General features: G+C 45.8%; 1 protein-coding gene across 1 annotated transcript in view; it reads left to right on the forward strand.

The window, feature by feature from the left end:
* The first annotated feature begins 343 nt into the window (after positions 1–343).
* Positions 344–14,116, forward strand: part of nudt14 (nudix (nucleoside diphosphate linked moiety X)-type motif 14) — a 28,556-nt gene continuing 14,783 nt past the window's right edge. The window contains exon 1 of the mRNA XM_083689507.1: positions 344–451. Within this exon, the coding sequence (XP_083545633.1) occupies positions 371–451 (81 nt within the window). The 5' untranslated portion in view covers positions 344–370. The remainder of the gene's footprint in view (positions 452–14,116) is intronic.

The following is a 14,116-nucleotide window of genomic DNA, read 5'->3' on the forward strand; positions in this document are numbered from 1 at the left end:
TAGGAACAAGGTGCGCGAATGCAGGCCACGGGAGAGTAGTTGGTGGGACACCATACGCCACCTAAAGACACTTTCGTGAACCTGGTCATAGGCGGCAGGCAGCTATGGTTTACCCTTCTCACTTGTACTATATACTCTTAAAACGGAAATAATCAGCCAGATGTTATAACAATTGAATGAAAATGTACATCATTTTGGTTCTGTACCTGTCAAGTTGTTTCAACAACTGCTTCACGTTTTGGCTTGATAAAACGTGTTTATTTTGTCCTTCCGAGACATCCGTAGACATTTGTTTCATTCTCCACTACGACCTGCAGTTGTGCTGTCTCTGTGTAGAGAAACACCGGCGGGTCCACTAGCAGTCTCAAGTATGGAGCAGATAAACAATATCCAGGTGGTTCCTTGCACCAGCTCCAATTATCTGAAACCGTTCAGAGTTCACTATAGCCAGGTGAGTCCAAATAGCTCACTCGCCTTCTCATTCTGCCTGAATTGAGGACACACCGTTAATGTATGTTGCCCGCAGTAGCCCAACCCCCATTAATTTAGCCATAGCCATTATTGTGTGCAGCCTCACCGCTGTAACCTTCATAAAACACGGCACACCATAGTACAGGGACAATCATTATTAACCGTGTACACTTTGCACCTAATATTGGAATCTTAGCAACAAAGTAAAATGCAGAAGATCAATCAAAAAGGCGGATATCAGTCTCATGCAAGCACATGCTTTACATTAGGTTAGCTAGCATGGGGACTTCGCTAGCCAGCAGCAGCTCGCTGGAAATTGACAGCTTCACGCCAACAATATCTGAATGTTCCTGCAGGTTGAGTGCTCGCTAAGTCGTGTGATGCCGAACCTTAGGATGTGTCAAATGACTGACAGAAAAGAACCGTTGCTAGCCGGCTAACGTTAGCATTGCCTGGTAGTTTCTGTGGATGCTGCAGTAGCGCCGATGCTGATCGTGCAACCCCATTGACTTCGATATTTAGGAGCCCACTAGTCCACATTGATGAATGGAAGGCCACAGCATGTGCCATTATGGAATAGTTCCTCTTACTCAAATGTCAATCCCCTTAATATTTAATCTAAGGGGTTATTAGCTCAATTCCCTATGGTCGTTAACTGTATTTTAGGCTCCACTTTCTATGTTGGTGTATTGATTTTCACCTTATGTGCTCTTATTTTAGGGTACATCTGTCAAGTTGTAAAAAAGGATCCACTTGACACAATGGTCGTACTGTTCAAATTGATCTTTGTGGTTGACCTTGTTTTTTCCCCAGTTCCAGTCTGAGGCAGTTGTGCACATCAGTGGAGTGTTATGTGATATGAGCAGACAGAGGCCTAGTAGATGTGTCAGTTAGTGGAAGTAGATGTTACATCGGAGGTCATAGTAGAACCAATCCTGGTGATGGCTGGAACCTGAGTAGCGCTTCACATTTAACAGTCAATTGCGAAACCTGCTTACAAACGTTGTGCACAAACCAATACATTGTGGTTTAAGTGTTGAAGTGTTAAGAGTTGTAAACTACTACATTTGGTCAGTCATGCCCTGCCAACATTTTTCATTCAGTTTGTGGGACAAATGCATATTATTTTGCATATACTGCATCTGCCTTAATTACAGTAGCACACACTCACATGTTCTAGGGTTGGGCTTACAATGCAATATTATTGAATATTGAGTTAATTGAAGCATGTAGTGATATTTGGAGCGTGTCATGATATTCTCGTACAGAAATATAGTCTGTAAAAGAGCTTAACTCCAGATAGGTGCATAACTACAAGTGCAGTGTCTATCAAAGGGAAAAGCCTTTCTTTCACCAGACTTATTACATCGCCAGTTGTAGTCAGTTTTGCTCACACTGGCACTCCAACATGCTTCAGAGATGAACAGTATTATCGTTTATGGTGATATTTTCTAAAGTAATATCATGAATAAGAAAGTGTGCATATAGCCCAACCCTAACGTGTTCTTGTAGTGATTGTATGGTTGCTCTAGGGCTGTAGCTGATGAGTTCAAACCCATAGTCGACTGGTCATCCCAAATTTATGACAGGCTATTAATTATTACAATACACATTTTGGCCATCAGAAAATACACTGGTTGGATTTTCAGCATGGATCAAGAATAAGTTAACGGTCTTCTATACTACAGAGGAGTAAAAAAAAATAAAAATAAAAAAAGGGCATTTAACATATTAATTTATTCATTAAAATAACTGCAGAGGACAGGGCATTTGATTATGGTCTGCTTTATCGGCATAGTGGTAAAAGCCTGTTGGCACTTTTTGAGTCATCCTTGAATGCACAAAGAGCTGCCATACTACCATGGCTGAATGGGAGGGCAACGTGAGGGATTGGGATGACTGGCATGTACAGTGAGTGTCTTAATAGGGAAGTGCAGGTGGATAGGACACCGCCGTTGGTTCCTGTAGACAGCCCTGCTTACCCTGTAGCTTAATGAAGCTCTTTCTCTAGACGTACATGCTGACAAATAGGCTACTTTCATTCATGATGGCTACCACCGATTAGGCCACGTTTTCTAGAGGTGATTGGTGAAACAGTGAGGCAGCCCCGTGATTCGTGTAAAACAAGGAGAATGTGGCGTTGCACTTTTAAGAAATCAGAAATCATTTAGCAACGCATCTGGCCTTAATATGTAGTCTTACGGCAAACTTAAGCCTATAGGGAAATGCCAGAATACGTCTACCTGTGCTGTGTCTACCTGTGCTGTGTCTACCTGTGCTGTGTCTACCTGTGCTGTGTCTACCTGTGCTGTGTCTACCTGTGCTGTGGGCATCATTCTCTCTCTTCAGCTCAGTGTAATGCTCCAGAATACAGCATTTAACTGTTACTAAAACAAATCTCTAGGGATGCATGTCCCCAGACCCTCCGAGCAAGGTTAGCCCAGTCTGTCTGGCCATTTTCACCACTGAGTGAGACTGAACATAATCCACACTGCCAAGAACAAGGCTCTGTTTTACTCACATATGTGCCTAGAATTGTGAGGGTGCAAGCTGAAAAAATTGCCCTGAAGGCATGCTTGATGTAGGCAACTTTGTTTGTCGAAAATTAGCCATTAAAAGAAACCGTTAAACATGTTAAAAATATTACCCTTTTAAGTTGATCCGAATACATTATAAAGGGGGCCTTTTTTTTTTGTTGGCACTCAAGGAAATGTAGCAAATAGCTGCAGTGTGTTGTGAAAACCTCTGCACAATTAGAGTCTTGGCAATTTGTAACGTCAGTGAAATTTGAAGGGATAAGTTGAGCGCAGTCAGTTATGTGCGAGTAACACAAATGAAAATAGTAAAAAACAGTCTCTTGGGTGTGCTCCTAAATGTCCTTGTGTGCTCCAGGATCTTTCAATGTAGGAGCACAGGTGCTCCTTGGGAAAAGCTTAGCCTGGAGGGAGCCCTGCATAAATGAATGCTACATTTTTCTGCAGTAATTTCTTTGACAGTATTTCCCTAGAGGGTGAACATTTCATCGCATTCCTTCAACCTTTCCTATAACATATCTCCTGCTGTGGATTTGGTGCCTTGTTTTGGTTTGAGAGCACCTGTAGGTGTTTCCGTTCCCAATTGTTCTCACCCATCTGGACTTATGGTCCCGACATGTTTCACAGTGAGGTAATGCTTCCTCTCATTGAGGGTGAGTGGGGAAGGGCACTCCTTGAGCCCATTGTTGCACTTTAGTATTCTGAGTCATAAATGTCCATTGTTGGTCTCTATTGGTTGGAATGCCCGGTTCTCCCCCCTCATATGTTTATGACTGTCTTTGTGTGACAATTGAGATTTTGGAGACACTTAAGGTGTTTCAGTATCTCTTGCGGCATTGGTTGACCTTGTTTTGTTCCAGTTCCAGTCTAAGGCAGTTGTGCACGTCATTGGAGTGTTATGTGATGTAAGCAGACGGAGGCCTAGTGGATGTGTCAGTTAGTAGAAAGTAGATTGCAATGGTGGTCATGGAAGGACCAGTTTCTGATGTGTGGGACAGTTGTCTGGTGAGCCTTCTTCCGTCATCCACGGGATGGAATAGACTTGGATCTGAATTGACTGCTTGCCGTGTGCAGGGCTTCACCTACCATTAACATGCATCCTGTGATTGGATCACATGAGCCGATAAAGGTCAAGTCTGTCTATCTTGCATTTCACAACTAGCATTACCATTCGTCTGATATCTGTCTTTTGTGTCTGCAATCGTGATCGGATTTTGTTTTAAATTGTGTTCACGTGGCTCGCGGCCAATAATACAATTACCTTTACTGTAAACTGGTCTTTTATCCTCCACACCCCACCCCCCCCCCACGCGCCCTCACAGCTGTGCAATTGAACGGCAGCTAATAGGGGTCTCTTCCGCTGGTCAATGAGGGGCTGTATTGACTGTGTCATATGCACACTGGCAGTGGAGAGAAATTGGCTAAATTAGCCTAAGCTATTTGGTACTGCAGCCATCTTCAATTGTTTTTAGCTGTTCTTGCCTAAAATCTTATCACCAGGAAATTAATTTCAGGTTCAATTTAAATCTGAAGATTGACTTGGCTAGTCAATAGCTTTCTGCTTTTTGGCCCTGAAAAACTCCCTAGTTGCTATGGCAGTATGTTTTGGGTTATTGTTTTACTGTATGATGAAGCATCATCCAATGAATTTGGAGGCATTTGCTTTGAGCAGACAAGATGTTTTTGTACACTTCAGAATATACATTCTGCTGGTGTTCTCAGCAGTAACATCATCATTATCATTCTTAATGATCATGAGCATTCTTCAGTCATCCTCTGTTGAAATCTGCCTTGGCCTACCAGCCTGTTTGCGATTGCTGAGCTCACCAGCGCGTTTATTTTTTAATGATGTTCCAAACTGTTGATTTTGGCTAGCCTAAGGTTTTGGCTGTTTCTGATAGTTTTTCAGTCTAATAATGGCTTCCCTGACTTTCATTGACACCACTTTGGTCCTTATGTTGGCAGACATCAATAGCAGACTCCTACGCAGGTGTGTGGATGACTGTATTTTGGAAGAATTAGTCGACTCTGCAGTCCTTTGGTAATAACTGTATAAACTAGGCCAGTGCTTATATTGAACTGGTTTTGACCCCCATTGGTAAGATATGTGATTTAAAATATTTATGAAATAGAAGCCTGTGATGAGAGGAAAGACAGGAGAAGGTCTACACTCTGAGACCTTGTGCTTCCCTTATCTCTAGGGTCTTTGGAGAGTGCCACAACTTACCCCAGGAAACTGGAACTTTTACAAGTGAAATGAAGCCATTGGTGAATTATTCATTACATTTACATTTTAGACATTTAGCAAACGCCTTTATCCAAAGCGACTTACAACAAGTACATTTGTCTAAGTAAGTGAATCATCTATACATCAGTCATCATTAAAAAAACAAGTCCATGCTAGGACCAGGGGCCATTGGCAGTCACAATGCTATTTTATTTACAGTAGATAAACTCTACAGGGGGGTAGTGGGGATGAAGAGGTCTGTTCACATTTGTGAACAGTCATGATCCTTAAGGGTAGTTTTGTCTTAAAGTGGGCCTGTACTGGCTGATTTAGTTTCTTCTCATTCCCCAAAAATATCTGATAAATGTTTGTTGAGGATGGTCCGTGTCACTGTGTGACTGTTTCAGCAGACAGTCCATGTCTGACTGTACAGATGGTTCAGGGAAAGTGATGGAGATGGTCACTAAAGTAGAGTTTTGATCAAGCCTGACCTGACCGTACCCCTCAAGTTCTGACCGAGGGTAAACCTCACTTACGTTTTACCAGCCTGAACCCGACCAAAACCTGAATGACCATGCCTTTACAAAAAATTATCGAAATCAAAACCAACCCATTAGCAAGTTATTCTATACTTTTTAGACTCTGTGCTGCCAAAATATAAGTTAGTAATTGAGTTATGTAGGTGATTCATTGCCACTGTCATTATGTGGGGTAATGTAGCCTATAACAACATCAAAGTCTCCCTCCTTGATGTCTCATTTGTGGGCAACCGTCTCCTGTGATTTTTGGATGCACTCACTGGATTGACATTGGAGTGCCAAACTGCGTTAGCGTAGCGTTCAACAAATATTCCCTTTGGGCTGAGGGGGTCAAGGGTGAGGGTTTTGGCTGGGGGGTCGGGTGAGAGTTTGGACAGGGTCAAGGGTCAGGGCCATGGCAGGTTATTTAGTAGAAGAGTTGGTGCAATCTGCTCTGTGGACAGAGAGAGGAAGTCCTTAAGTGGCTGCGCTAATGATGGAGGATGATGGAGTTGACTCAGCCGACAGGGTGACGGGGTGACAGGGTGACTTGTGTGCCCCTGTTGGGTTGAAGGGAGTTGAATAGAGAAGTGTTACAGAACGAGGGCCCCAATTTGCATCCGCTTAAAGTGTGCTGCGCTCACCAACGTTGAGTTGAGATGGGAGCTACGTTGGTTCCTTCAGCAATGTTTCTTATTGCAGAGTGGCATGCATGCATGCATGCGCATTGTACCTTCATGACTCAAGTCTAATTTAGTGGCAGGTGGATCAGTATGACCCTACTGACATGGATGAAGCTTGAATACGAATGTTTAGCTAATTTAAGCAAGCTACTTGTGGATAAACCTGAACGTTCATAGTGGTGACACACCCCTTAGGAGACTGTTTTTTGGTGGTCCTTGGGTCCATACAGAGGGATGTCGTGTGTCATTTGTCCCCTGTGGTGACATGAAGCATTTGGGCTTCCTTGTGAGCTCCTCTTTCTCTACAGAAGTGTTCTCTCAACAGCAGCAGCAGCAATAGCTGCAACACTGAGTCACAGCGTCACTACCGCCCACTCTAGTCCCTGTTGGCACTGCCAGCGAGAAGCCCCCACCCCCATCCCACCCACACACACACTCTTATCCAACGTCCGCCGCCACCTGTAGCCCCCTGATACACATTCTCTCCCTGGAAGCACATCTGTACCAGACACCTCACCAACCCTGCAGCCCTCTGGCTGTGTGTGTCCTGAGACCTGATAGACTATCTGTGACTTTCTTTGCGACCCGCCCATTAGTTTAGATTGGTTTAGCTGTGCTATGTGGTCTTGTGCTTTAGGATTTGCCGAACGTGTTCCGTTGAGGAAGCTCTGCCAAGCTGAGCAGATGCTGGAATCCTCGTTATACAGGCTAATGTTCGCTTCTGCTATTTCTTGGAGCCATTTAGGGAGTCGGAACTCGTGGGCCTGTAAACATGCCATTGTCCACTTAGTGCAGTCTGGTGCTAGTGAACAAAAGCTTTGGAATTTGTCGAGATCATTTCTTTACATGTGGAGAGTTTGGTACCCTAAAACTACAGGTTGCATGGTTTGCTGTGGATTCGTATCACGTAGGCCTGTGTTATGTGAATAAGAACCATTCAATTTAAAGTTGCGAAGCGCAGCAATTTGCTGCTCTGCGCAACCTGACAGCAATGTAGATGGCTTGTAATGCAACCATTGGTTGATTTGTGCAGCATGACCGCTTTGCAGACGGTCTGGAATGCACCAATGGGACCATCCATAATGAGAGAAGTTTCGGTTTTTTCTCTCAGTCACACCACACACACCACACACACCACACACACACACACACACACACACACACACACACACACACACACACACACACACACACTAGATCTCTCTGTCCTTCTCTCTCCACTTTCTCTTACACTCACAAGCACCAACACACATGTACAGACAAACACGATGTGGCTGGCCGTTGTGGCTGATGTGGCTGGCCGTTGTGGCTGATGTGGCTGGCCGTTGTGGCTGATGTGGCTGGCCGTTGCGTCTCAGCGCTGGTATGACTGCACCGTAGAAGGACAAGTGGATTAAGACCCCATTAATTAGGCGGCTGACTGGTTGGATGATGAGATCCAGACCTCAGCTCAGTTCAGCTCAACACTCTGTGAGGCTTGTGAAACGATATGTCTGCTGCTTTAGCTGTGGGGGTCCAGGGGGAGCGGAGGGGGTTTCCATGCCGTGTGTAGGTGTGTTGCAGGGAGCGGGTTGGTGTTGTTATTTTAGTGGAGTCAAGGCTGCAAACGTTAACTGTAAGATCCAATGCACAAAATAATATAAAATGTAATCTTTACTCCCAATCGATGTTCAATGTTTTTTTTTTATCGACCCCCCTGTGTTGGTTAGGGGGCTAGTTGGGTGCCATTTTCTGATGAATCCTGCTCAATTTACTGCCGGAGAGTAAGTGCACAAGATTCACATGAGCAAGTGTTTCATTGAGCAAGCATATAGGCACTAGTGTGTGTATATAAAGCTGTTCTTTTGAAACTCCCATTTTACCTACGTTTTTGTTCTCTGTAACAGGGCCCTGCTGAAGAGGAGACACTGGTCTCAGTCAGGTTTTTCCCAGTATAAATAAAACTTAAATAAGAAATAATAAAAAAAAATAATAATAAAAAAAAAAAAATGAAATGAATGATAACATTGTTTTTGAAATTATTTTCTCCTTTTTGATTATTTTGCTTTGGCTACACAAGAACATTAATTGCTTCACTGAAGGCTGCATAGGCTATGCCACACAATGAATTATAATACAGTATAAGTAGCTGCAGGCCTAATGGGCTCCAGAAACCATAGAAACTGGGATTTTCCAAAACAAAGTTGTGCAGCCAGGTGGGAACTCGGGTTCAGGTTGCCAGTTTAAGAGGAGCAAGGCCTGTGAGGTTTTACAAACATCTGAACTGTCACACAACATATCTGAGTCTTCGAGCACGTCTGTGTAATTATTAAACTCACATGGCTGAAGCCTCACACTCTGCAGAGCTGCAGGGAATCAGGAGGGCCTCAGTTCACCAAGGGTCTCAGGGAGTCAGTTCACCAAGGGTCTCAGGGAGTCAGTTCACCAAGGGTCTCAGGGAGTCAGTTCACCAAGGGTCTCAGGGAGTCAGTAGGGAGTCAGTTCATCAAGGGTCTCAGGGAGTCAGTTCACCAAGGGTCTCAGGGAGTCAGTAGGGAGTCAGTTCATCAAGGGTCTCAGGGAGTCAGTAGGGAGTCAGTTCATCAAGGGTCTCAGGGAGTCAGTAGGCAGTCAGTACGGAGCTTGCCCTCATTTGACGATGCTGCTTGATTATTATTATTATATATTTTTTTTAAAGGTATTACCGGTGTAGCAGGTGTTTTGGCTGGAAGGTTTGTGAATTCTGATACCGGCACAAGCCTACTTTCGAGTCAACACTTGTGCCTGTCAAAACGACAGATGGCATTTGGATTTTTTCTGTCAAAACCTCCAAATCTGAATTTGAAGGGCTAATTCTCGGTGAACGGGAATCCCTGGCGTTTGGGGGTATCAAAGGGGAGCGTGTTTATTTGTGTGTGGCGGTGGCTAGCGGTGGGCGGACAGCAGTGCTCATTGGGTGGGGAAGAAGCACAGATGAGGAACAATGGTGAGCGGGGGAGGACGGGCAGTAGGTAGGTGCAAGGGTAAGGTGGCCATGGGAACACCTCCCCCCCCCAGCCACCAGGCCGTGCAGCACGCTCTAAAGAGCCCAGGAAATGGGATTTGTGGAGAGAGGGGGAGGCAGATGCGGCGGTCGGGAGACAGGAGGTGATCAGAGGCCCAATGAGCCACATCACGGTGAGAGCAGCCGCCCATGTGCGCTTCCTGTGAAGCCATTTTTTCTGCCCTCTACAAAGGAGATCGCTTAAGCCATCTTCTGGTTAAAACAAGGGGGTGTGTGCGTGTGTGCGTGTGCATGCGCATCATGCTACTGGGCTACTCTGGCCGTGAGCTGTGTTAAGTTTACCCAGTAGGGCCTGTGAGAGACGCCGGTGGGGTCAACTATGACAACAACAAGGTGGGTGGGGGGGCTCTGCTATCAGAGACGGGGACCCTCACTTCACAAGAACATATCAGTGAGACAGTATAATATCTGCTCCACCCAGGGTCTCATTGTCTTAAGTCAACTCCCTGTCCCTCACTTCAGAGTGCACATGTGGCACCCAGGTCCGATGCTTTCGTTCCCCAAAGTTTGACGAAATTGGCAGTAGAACAGAAGGGGAAAACTCAGTTTGTTTCCTCACGTTGTGAAGCAGTGTCGCTCTGCTGAAGCTCGATGCCCACACACACACACACACACACACACACACACAGAGAGAAGTCCGCTCTCTCTGCGTCCTGTAGGACCTCCTTCACTCTGGGAGAAGTAGCTGGAGGGCCCATAGCAACACTTTCCCACTATATAACGGAGCCATGGTTCTGTCGATGCTGACAGACCCTGTTTTCTGAGCCCAGTGTTTGGGGGCATTGTACTTACGTCCTGTGTATCACTTCCCTGCGAGGCTGGGGATTGTTCACTGGAACAATGCTGCTCTGGCCATCAAAAAGACCAATCAATCACTCAAGTGGTCATAAATACACAAGTACAGTGCTGGCCTCACTCTGATCCGACGTTTACATGCAAAGAACACCACACACACAGAACACCCAATAGCACCAAGCGAACAAAACAGAGAAAAAGGCTATGTGCAAAAGCGCAGTTGACCCTATAATGTATGACATTGTTCAGGTGGGACAGGACACAGGCTTTTGTGACGAAGTGTCCATCAAGTAGCTGGTTAATAAGAGGCCCTTGTTAGGTGTATCGTTGAAGGTAGCCCTGCAGTGGTGTGGTGGCTGGAGAGAGAGGAGGGGTGCTGCTGTGCCTTGAATCTCATCTCCGTGGGGATAGTGACTGAGCCCTGCTGGTGGTGGGGGTTACAGAGAATGACCAGGGGGGACGTTTTGGGAACTACACCTGTGAGAGGGGGCCAGCGGGGGTGGGCTTGGCTTAGCGTGGGTGGGTGGAGGGGCTTCTCAAAGACAGCAGATGGAAGACAAAGGAGGACGGAAGACCCCCTTATGTTCTCCCGTGCCTTTCATCCTCTCTCTGTCTTCTGGAGCGCAAGACAGGGGGATGGAGGAGGGGGAAGACGGGAACCCTACAAAGGCTTTTTCAATCAAAACGAGCTGGCATCGCTTCCCAGGCTTCCCCTCTCCCCACAGTGCATCTTTATCCCCCTCTCTCCCTCTGTGTCACACTCTGTTTTAACCTCTCTTTCTTTCTCTCTCTCTCTCATTCATACATACATACAGACATACATACATACATACACACACAACACACTCTGTCTTTACCTCTCTTTCTTTCTCTCATATACATACATACATACACACACACACACACACACACTCTGTCTTAACCTCTCTTTCTTTCTCTCTCTCTCTCATACACACACACACACACTTTCTGTCTTAACCCCTCTCTCTCTCTGTCTCTCTGTCTCTCACACACCAAGATGGAGAGTAGATGACAAGAGGCTCTCTCCCAAATGAGTGTTTGCTTGTTTTGCTGCCTCCCCAGTTCACCACCACAGAGCAGGTGATTGTCCCCACTGGCCCTCTGAGAAAGGCCCACTTGTCCTTACTTTGTGGTGGTCACTCTGTGTTTACATTCAACAGTATTCTCTGGATTGTTTGGATTCAGGTACAAGCTTGATTACAGTTATTTACTATGGTGATCTGAATTCTGTCTTTTAGGGTTCGATATCATAATTGTGATAATATTACTTGAGAAAATCACAAGGTATGATGCTATAATTAGTTTGGTGAAGCATGGTGGAGACATGCCAGAGTGACCTGCAGCACGTAGTCAATTGTAAACAAAGAGACGTTTTCATCACTAGATGTGTTTTACCTTGCAAAAACAACAAGACGCTGCACTTGTTCTGCACAGACTATTGTCTGTTTTATCATATTGAATAACAGCCCTGCTGTGTTTTGCGTCTTGCTCTAGCAGCTGACTTCCTATGTTCCTTGTTGGAGTGTTACTACTATCTTAACTGAAGTTCATGAAATGAATTGTGGGAAATGTAGTTTCAATTCCAACACAGTAGTCCTTGTCATCCATCCATCATCATTGCCATAGGTCATACATTGTTTTGTTGTTATTTTCCCAATGTTCAATCGTCACGTTATTGTACAGTGTGTCCTATTTCCTATAGATACTATGTTCAACTGTCCCGCCAGTCATTTCAATGGACTGTTTTGAGGATTGTCTTATCACACTGGTATGAATGGACAGGCCAGACCATGAACATGGCACTGAGGTCATTGCCAGCTCTGCTGTGTTTTTGGGTCCGAGTGCAGTGGCCTGTTCTGAGGTTACCGTCCTATTACTGGGCCCTTGAGGGTCACAAAGGGCGTCAGAGCCGCTTGTCCCCTGGCCGGTGTGACGCGCTCACGCTCACTCTGAATGCGTGTCGGCGGCGTCACGAGCGCTTCGACACGTGACACACCCACTGTTTCTCGCGGGGAGGCCGGTATGGAGGAGAGGGCCTTAAACCCTGAGAAATGGAACAGCCTTGGGCTTGAAAGGCCGACATGGTACAAGGCAGCGTGACGGCAATTGAATTTGCGGGCAGCTGCTGGGGTCGCAGCGTTCTAAACCAGGGGGTTGATGGTAATTAGACTTTAAGCACCTAAAAGAACCCCCCCTTTCAATACCCATTCACAAGAGGGTCTTATCTTTATTGCACCTAGAGCCAGGGGGACCACATTCATTTCAAACGTCCTCCAGCTTCTCCCTGTAATCTGTATCGTAATCCGTGTCACTGGTGGTTCTCAGGGTCCCTGAGGGCTGTTCACGCTGCCCCAGCAAGTGGCCCCCGTAATGAGGGACTCCCACCATCTGTGAACAGTGACAAGGTACCAGAGTGGGAGGAGTTCCATAGGGAGGGGGAGGGGGAGGGGCCACACAGGTCACAGGGTAGTCCTCAGAGGGGGGTGGGGGGGGCACATGACATCAGCTCCTCCATGTCGTAAAAAGAGATGCCCAGCTTGCAGACTCGCAGGTGTGTTGAGAATCAACCTCAAAAGCTATTTTGCTGTCTACTATAATCGTGATAATCCGTTTCCATGTGTATCGTGACTGCATGTTTAGAATCTGTTTAGGGGGCCAACTTGGGGATGTGTTTAAATATAGTCACACTCTTTTTCTGCTTGAATGTCTCAAACCTAGCCAAACATATTTTTTTTATTAAAAGATAGTCAAGGTGTCACGTTTCTATTGTCACCCGGATGTGGTGTGTGAGGGAACCAGTAGGCCCGGCCTGTTTCACTTGGATCTGACACAGGTCTTGCTTGTCTTTTGATCTGCCTCCAGGCTCTCAAAGAGCTCATTGTGTCCCTGTGGCTCATGATTTGATCCCCCTCCTCCCAGCTTCCACCATCCAAACTCCTATGGGAAGCCCATGAAGCTGAGGACCCTTCCCACAGTGACACACTCTGCTCTGCTCACCAGCTGCTGCCCCCAAAACAAAACAGAGGCACTGAAGGACAGGAGGGAAAGGAAAGGCACGTGGCCACTCTAAACCCACTTTGAAGTGTGTACTCACAGTCAGCCAGGAGACTCTCTTTATTTGTCTTGACTGTGCTCTGACGGGCTCTCCTCAGGGTCGCTGAGGAACTCCCCTTCCATGCTAAGTGGCTCTAGTCCCCTACCCAGAGTGTTCTTCAAAGGGCGTTTAAGAACTGTCCAGTGTTATACTTCTATAGTAGGGAGGTGAAGTCAAGCATCTACAAGCATTTTCAGACCTTTTACAAAAAGGTTTGCCTTATTAACTTACGAACTAACATGGAAGTGGTGTTCACTTTCCTTTACAACAAACTGTTTTACTGTGATACAACCATCACAAAGCTGATAACGGGAAGTGACAGTGGTATGAATTTCAAATCTAATTGTTTAGATTAATTGTTTTTGTCATCTTAAAACTGCTTTCTGGATAAGTTTGTCATACTGACCTACTAACCCAAACCCTCACTCACTTACTTTCTTTCTTTGCACTGAGAAGGTATGGCGGCACAGAGACGGCACTGTACCATCATAAATCTGTGGAAAGATGACAAGCTGTCCTAAAAAAGGCATATTTGAACCACCTCAGGCCCTAGTACCAGAGCAGCCTCTGTATCAGCATGTTGTCAGTGGAAATGGAAGACGCCACAGCGCAGGCTTAAATGTCATGGTAACTATTGTCCGCGGTGTTCACGTTGGATCAGCTGCGCGGCGCACATGGATCCGCTTCGTCCCAGAAACGGGGGAATATCAGGGGAAATAAATATTTTACT

Source organism: Argentina silus (assembly GCF_951799395.1).
Source record: "Argentina silus genome assembly, chromosome: 17".
Lineage (NCBI taxonomy): Eukaryota > Metazoa > Chordata > Actinopteri > Argentiniformes > Argentinidae > Argentina > Argentina silus.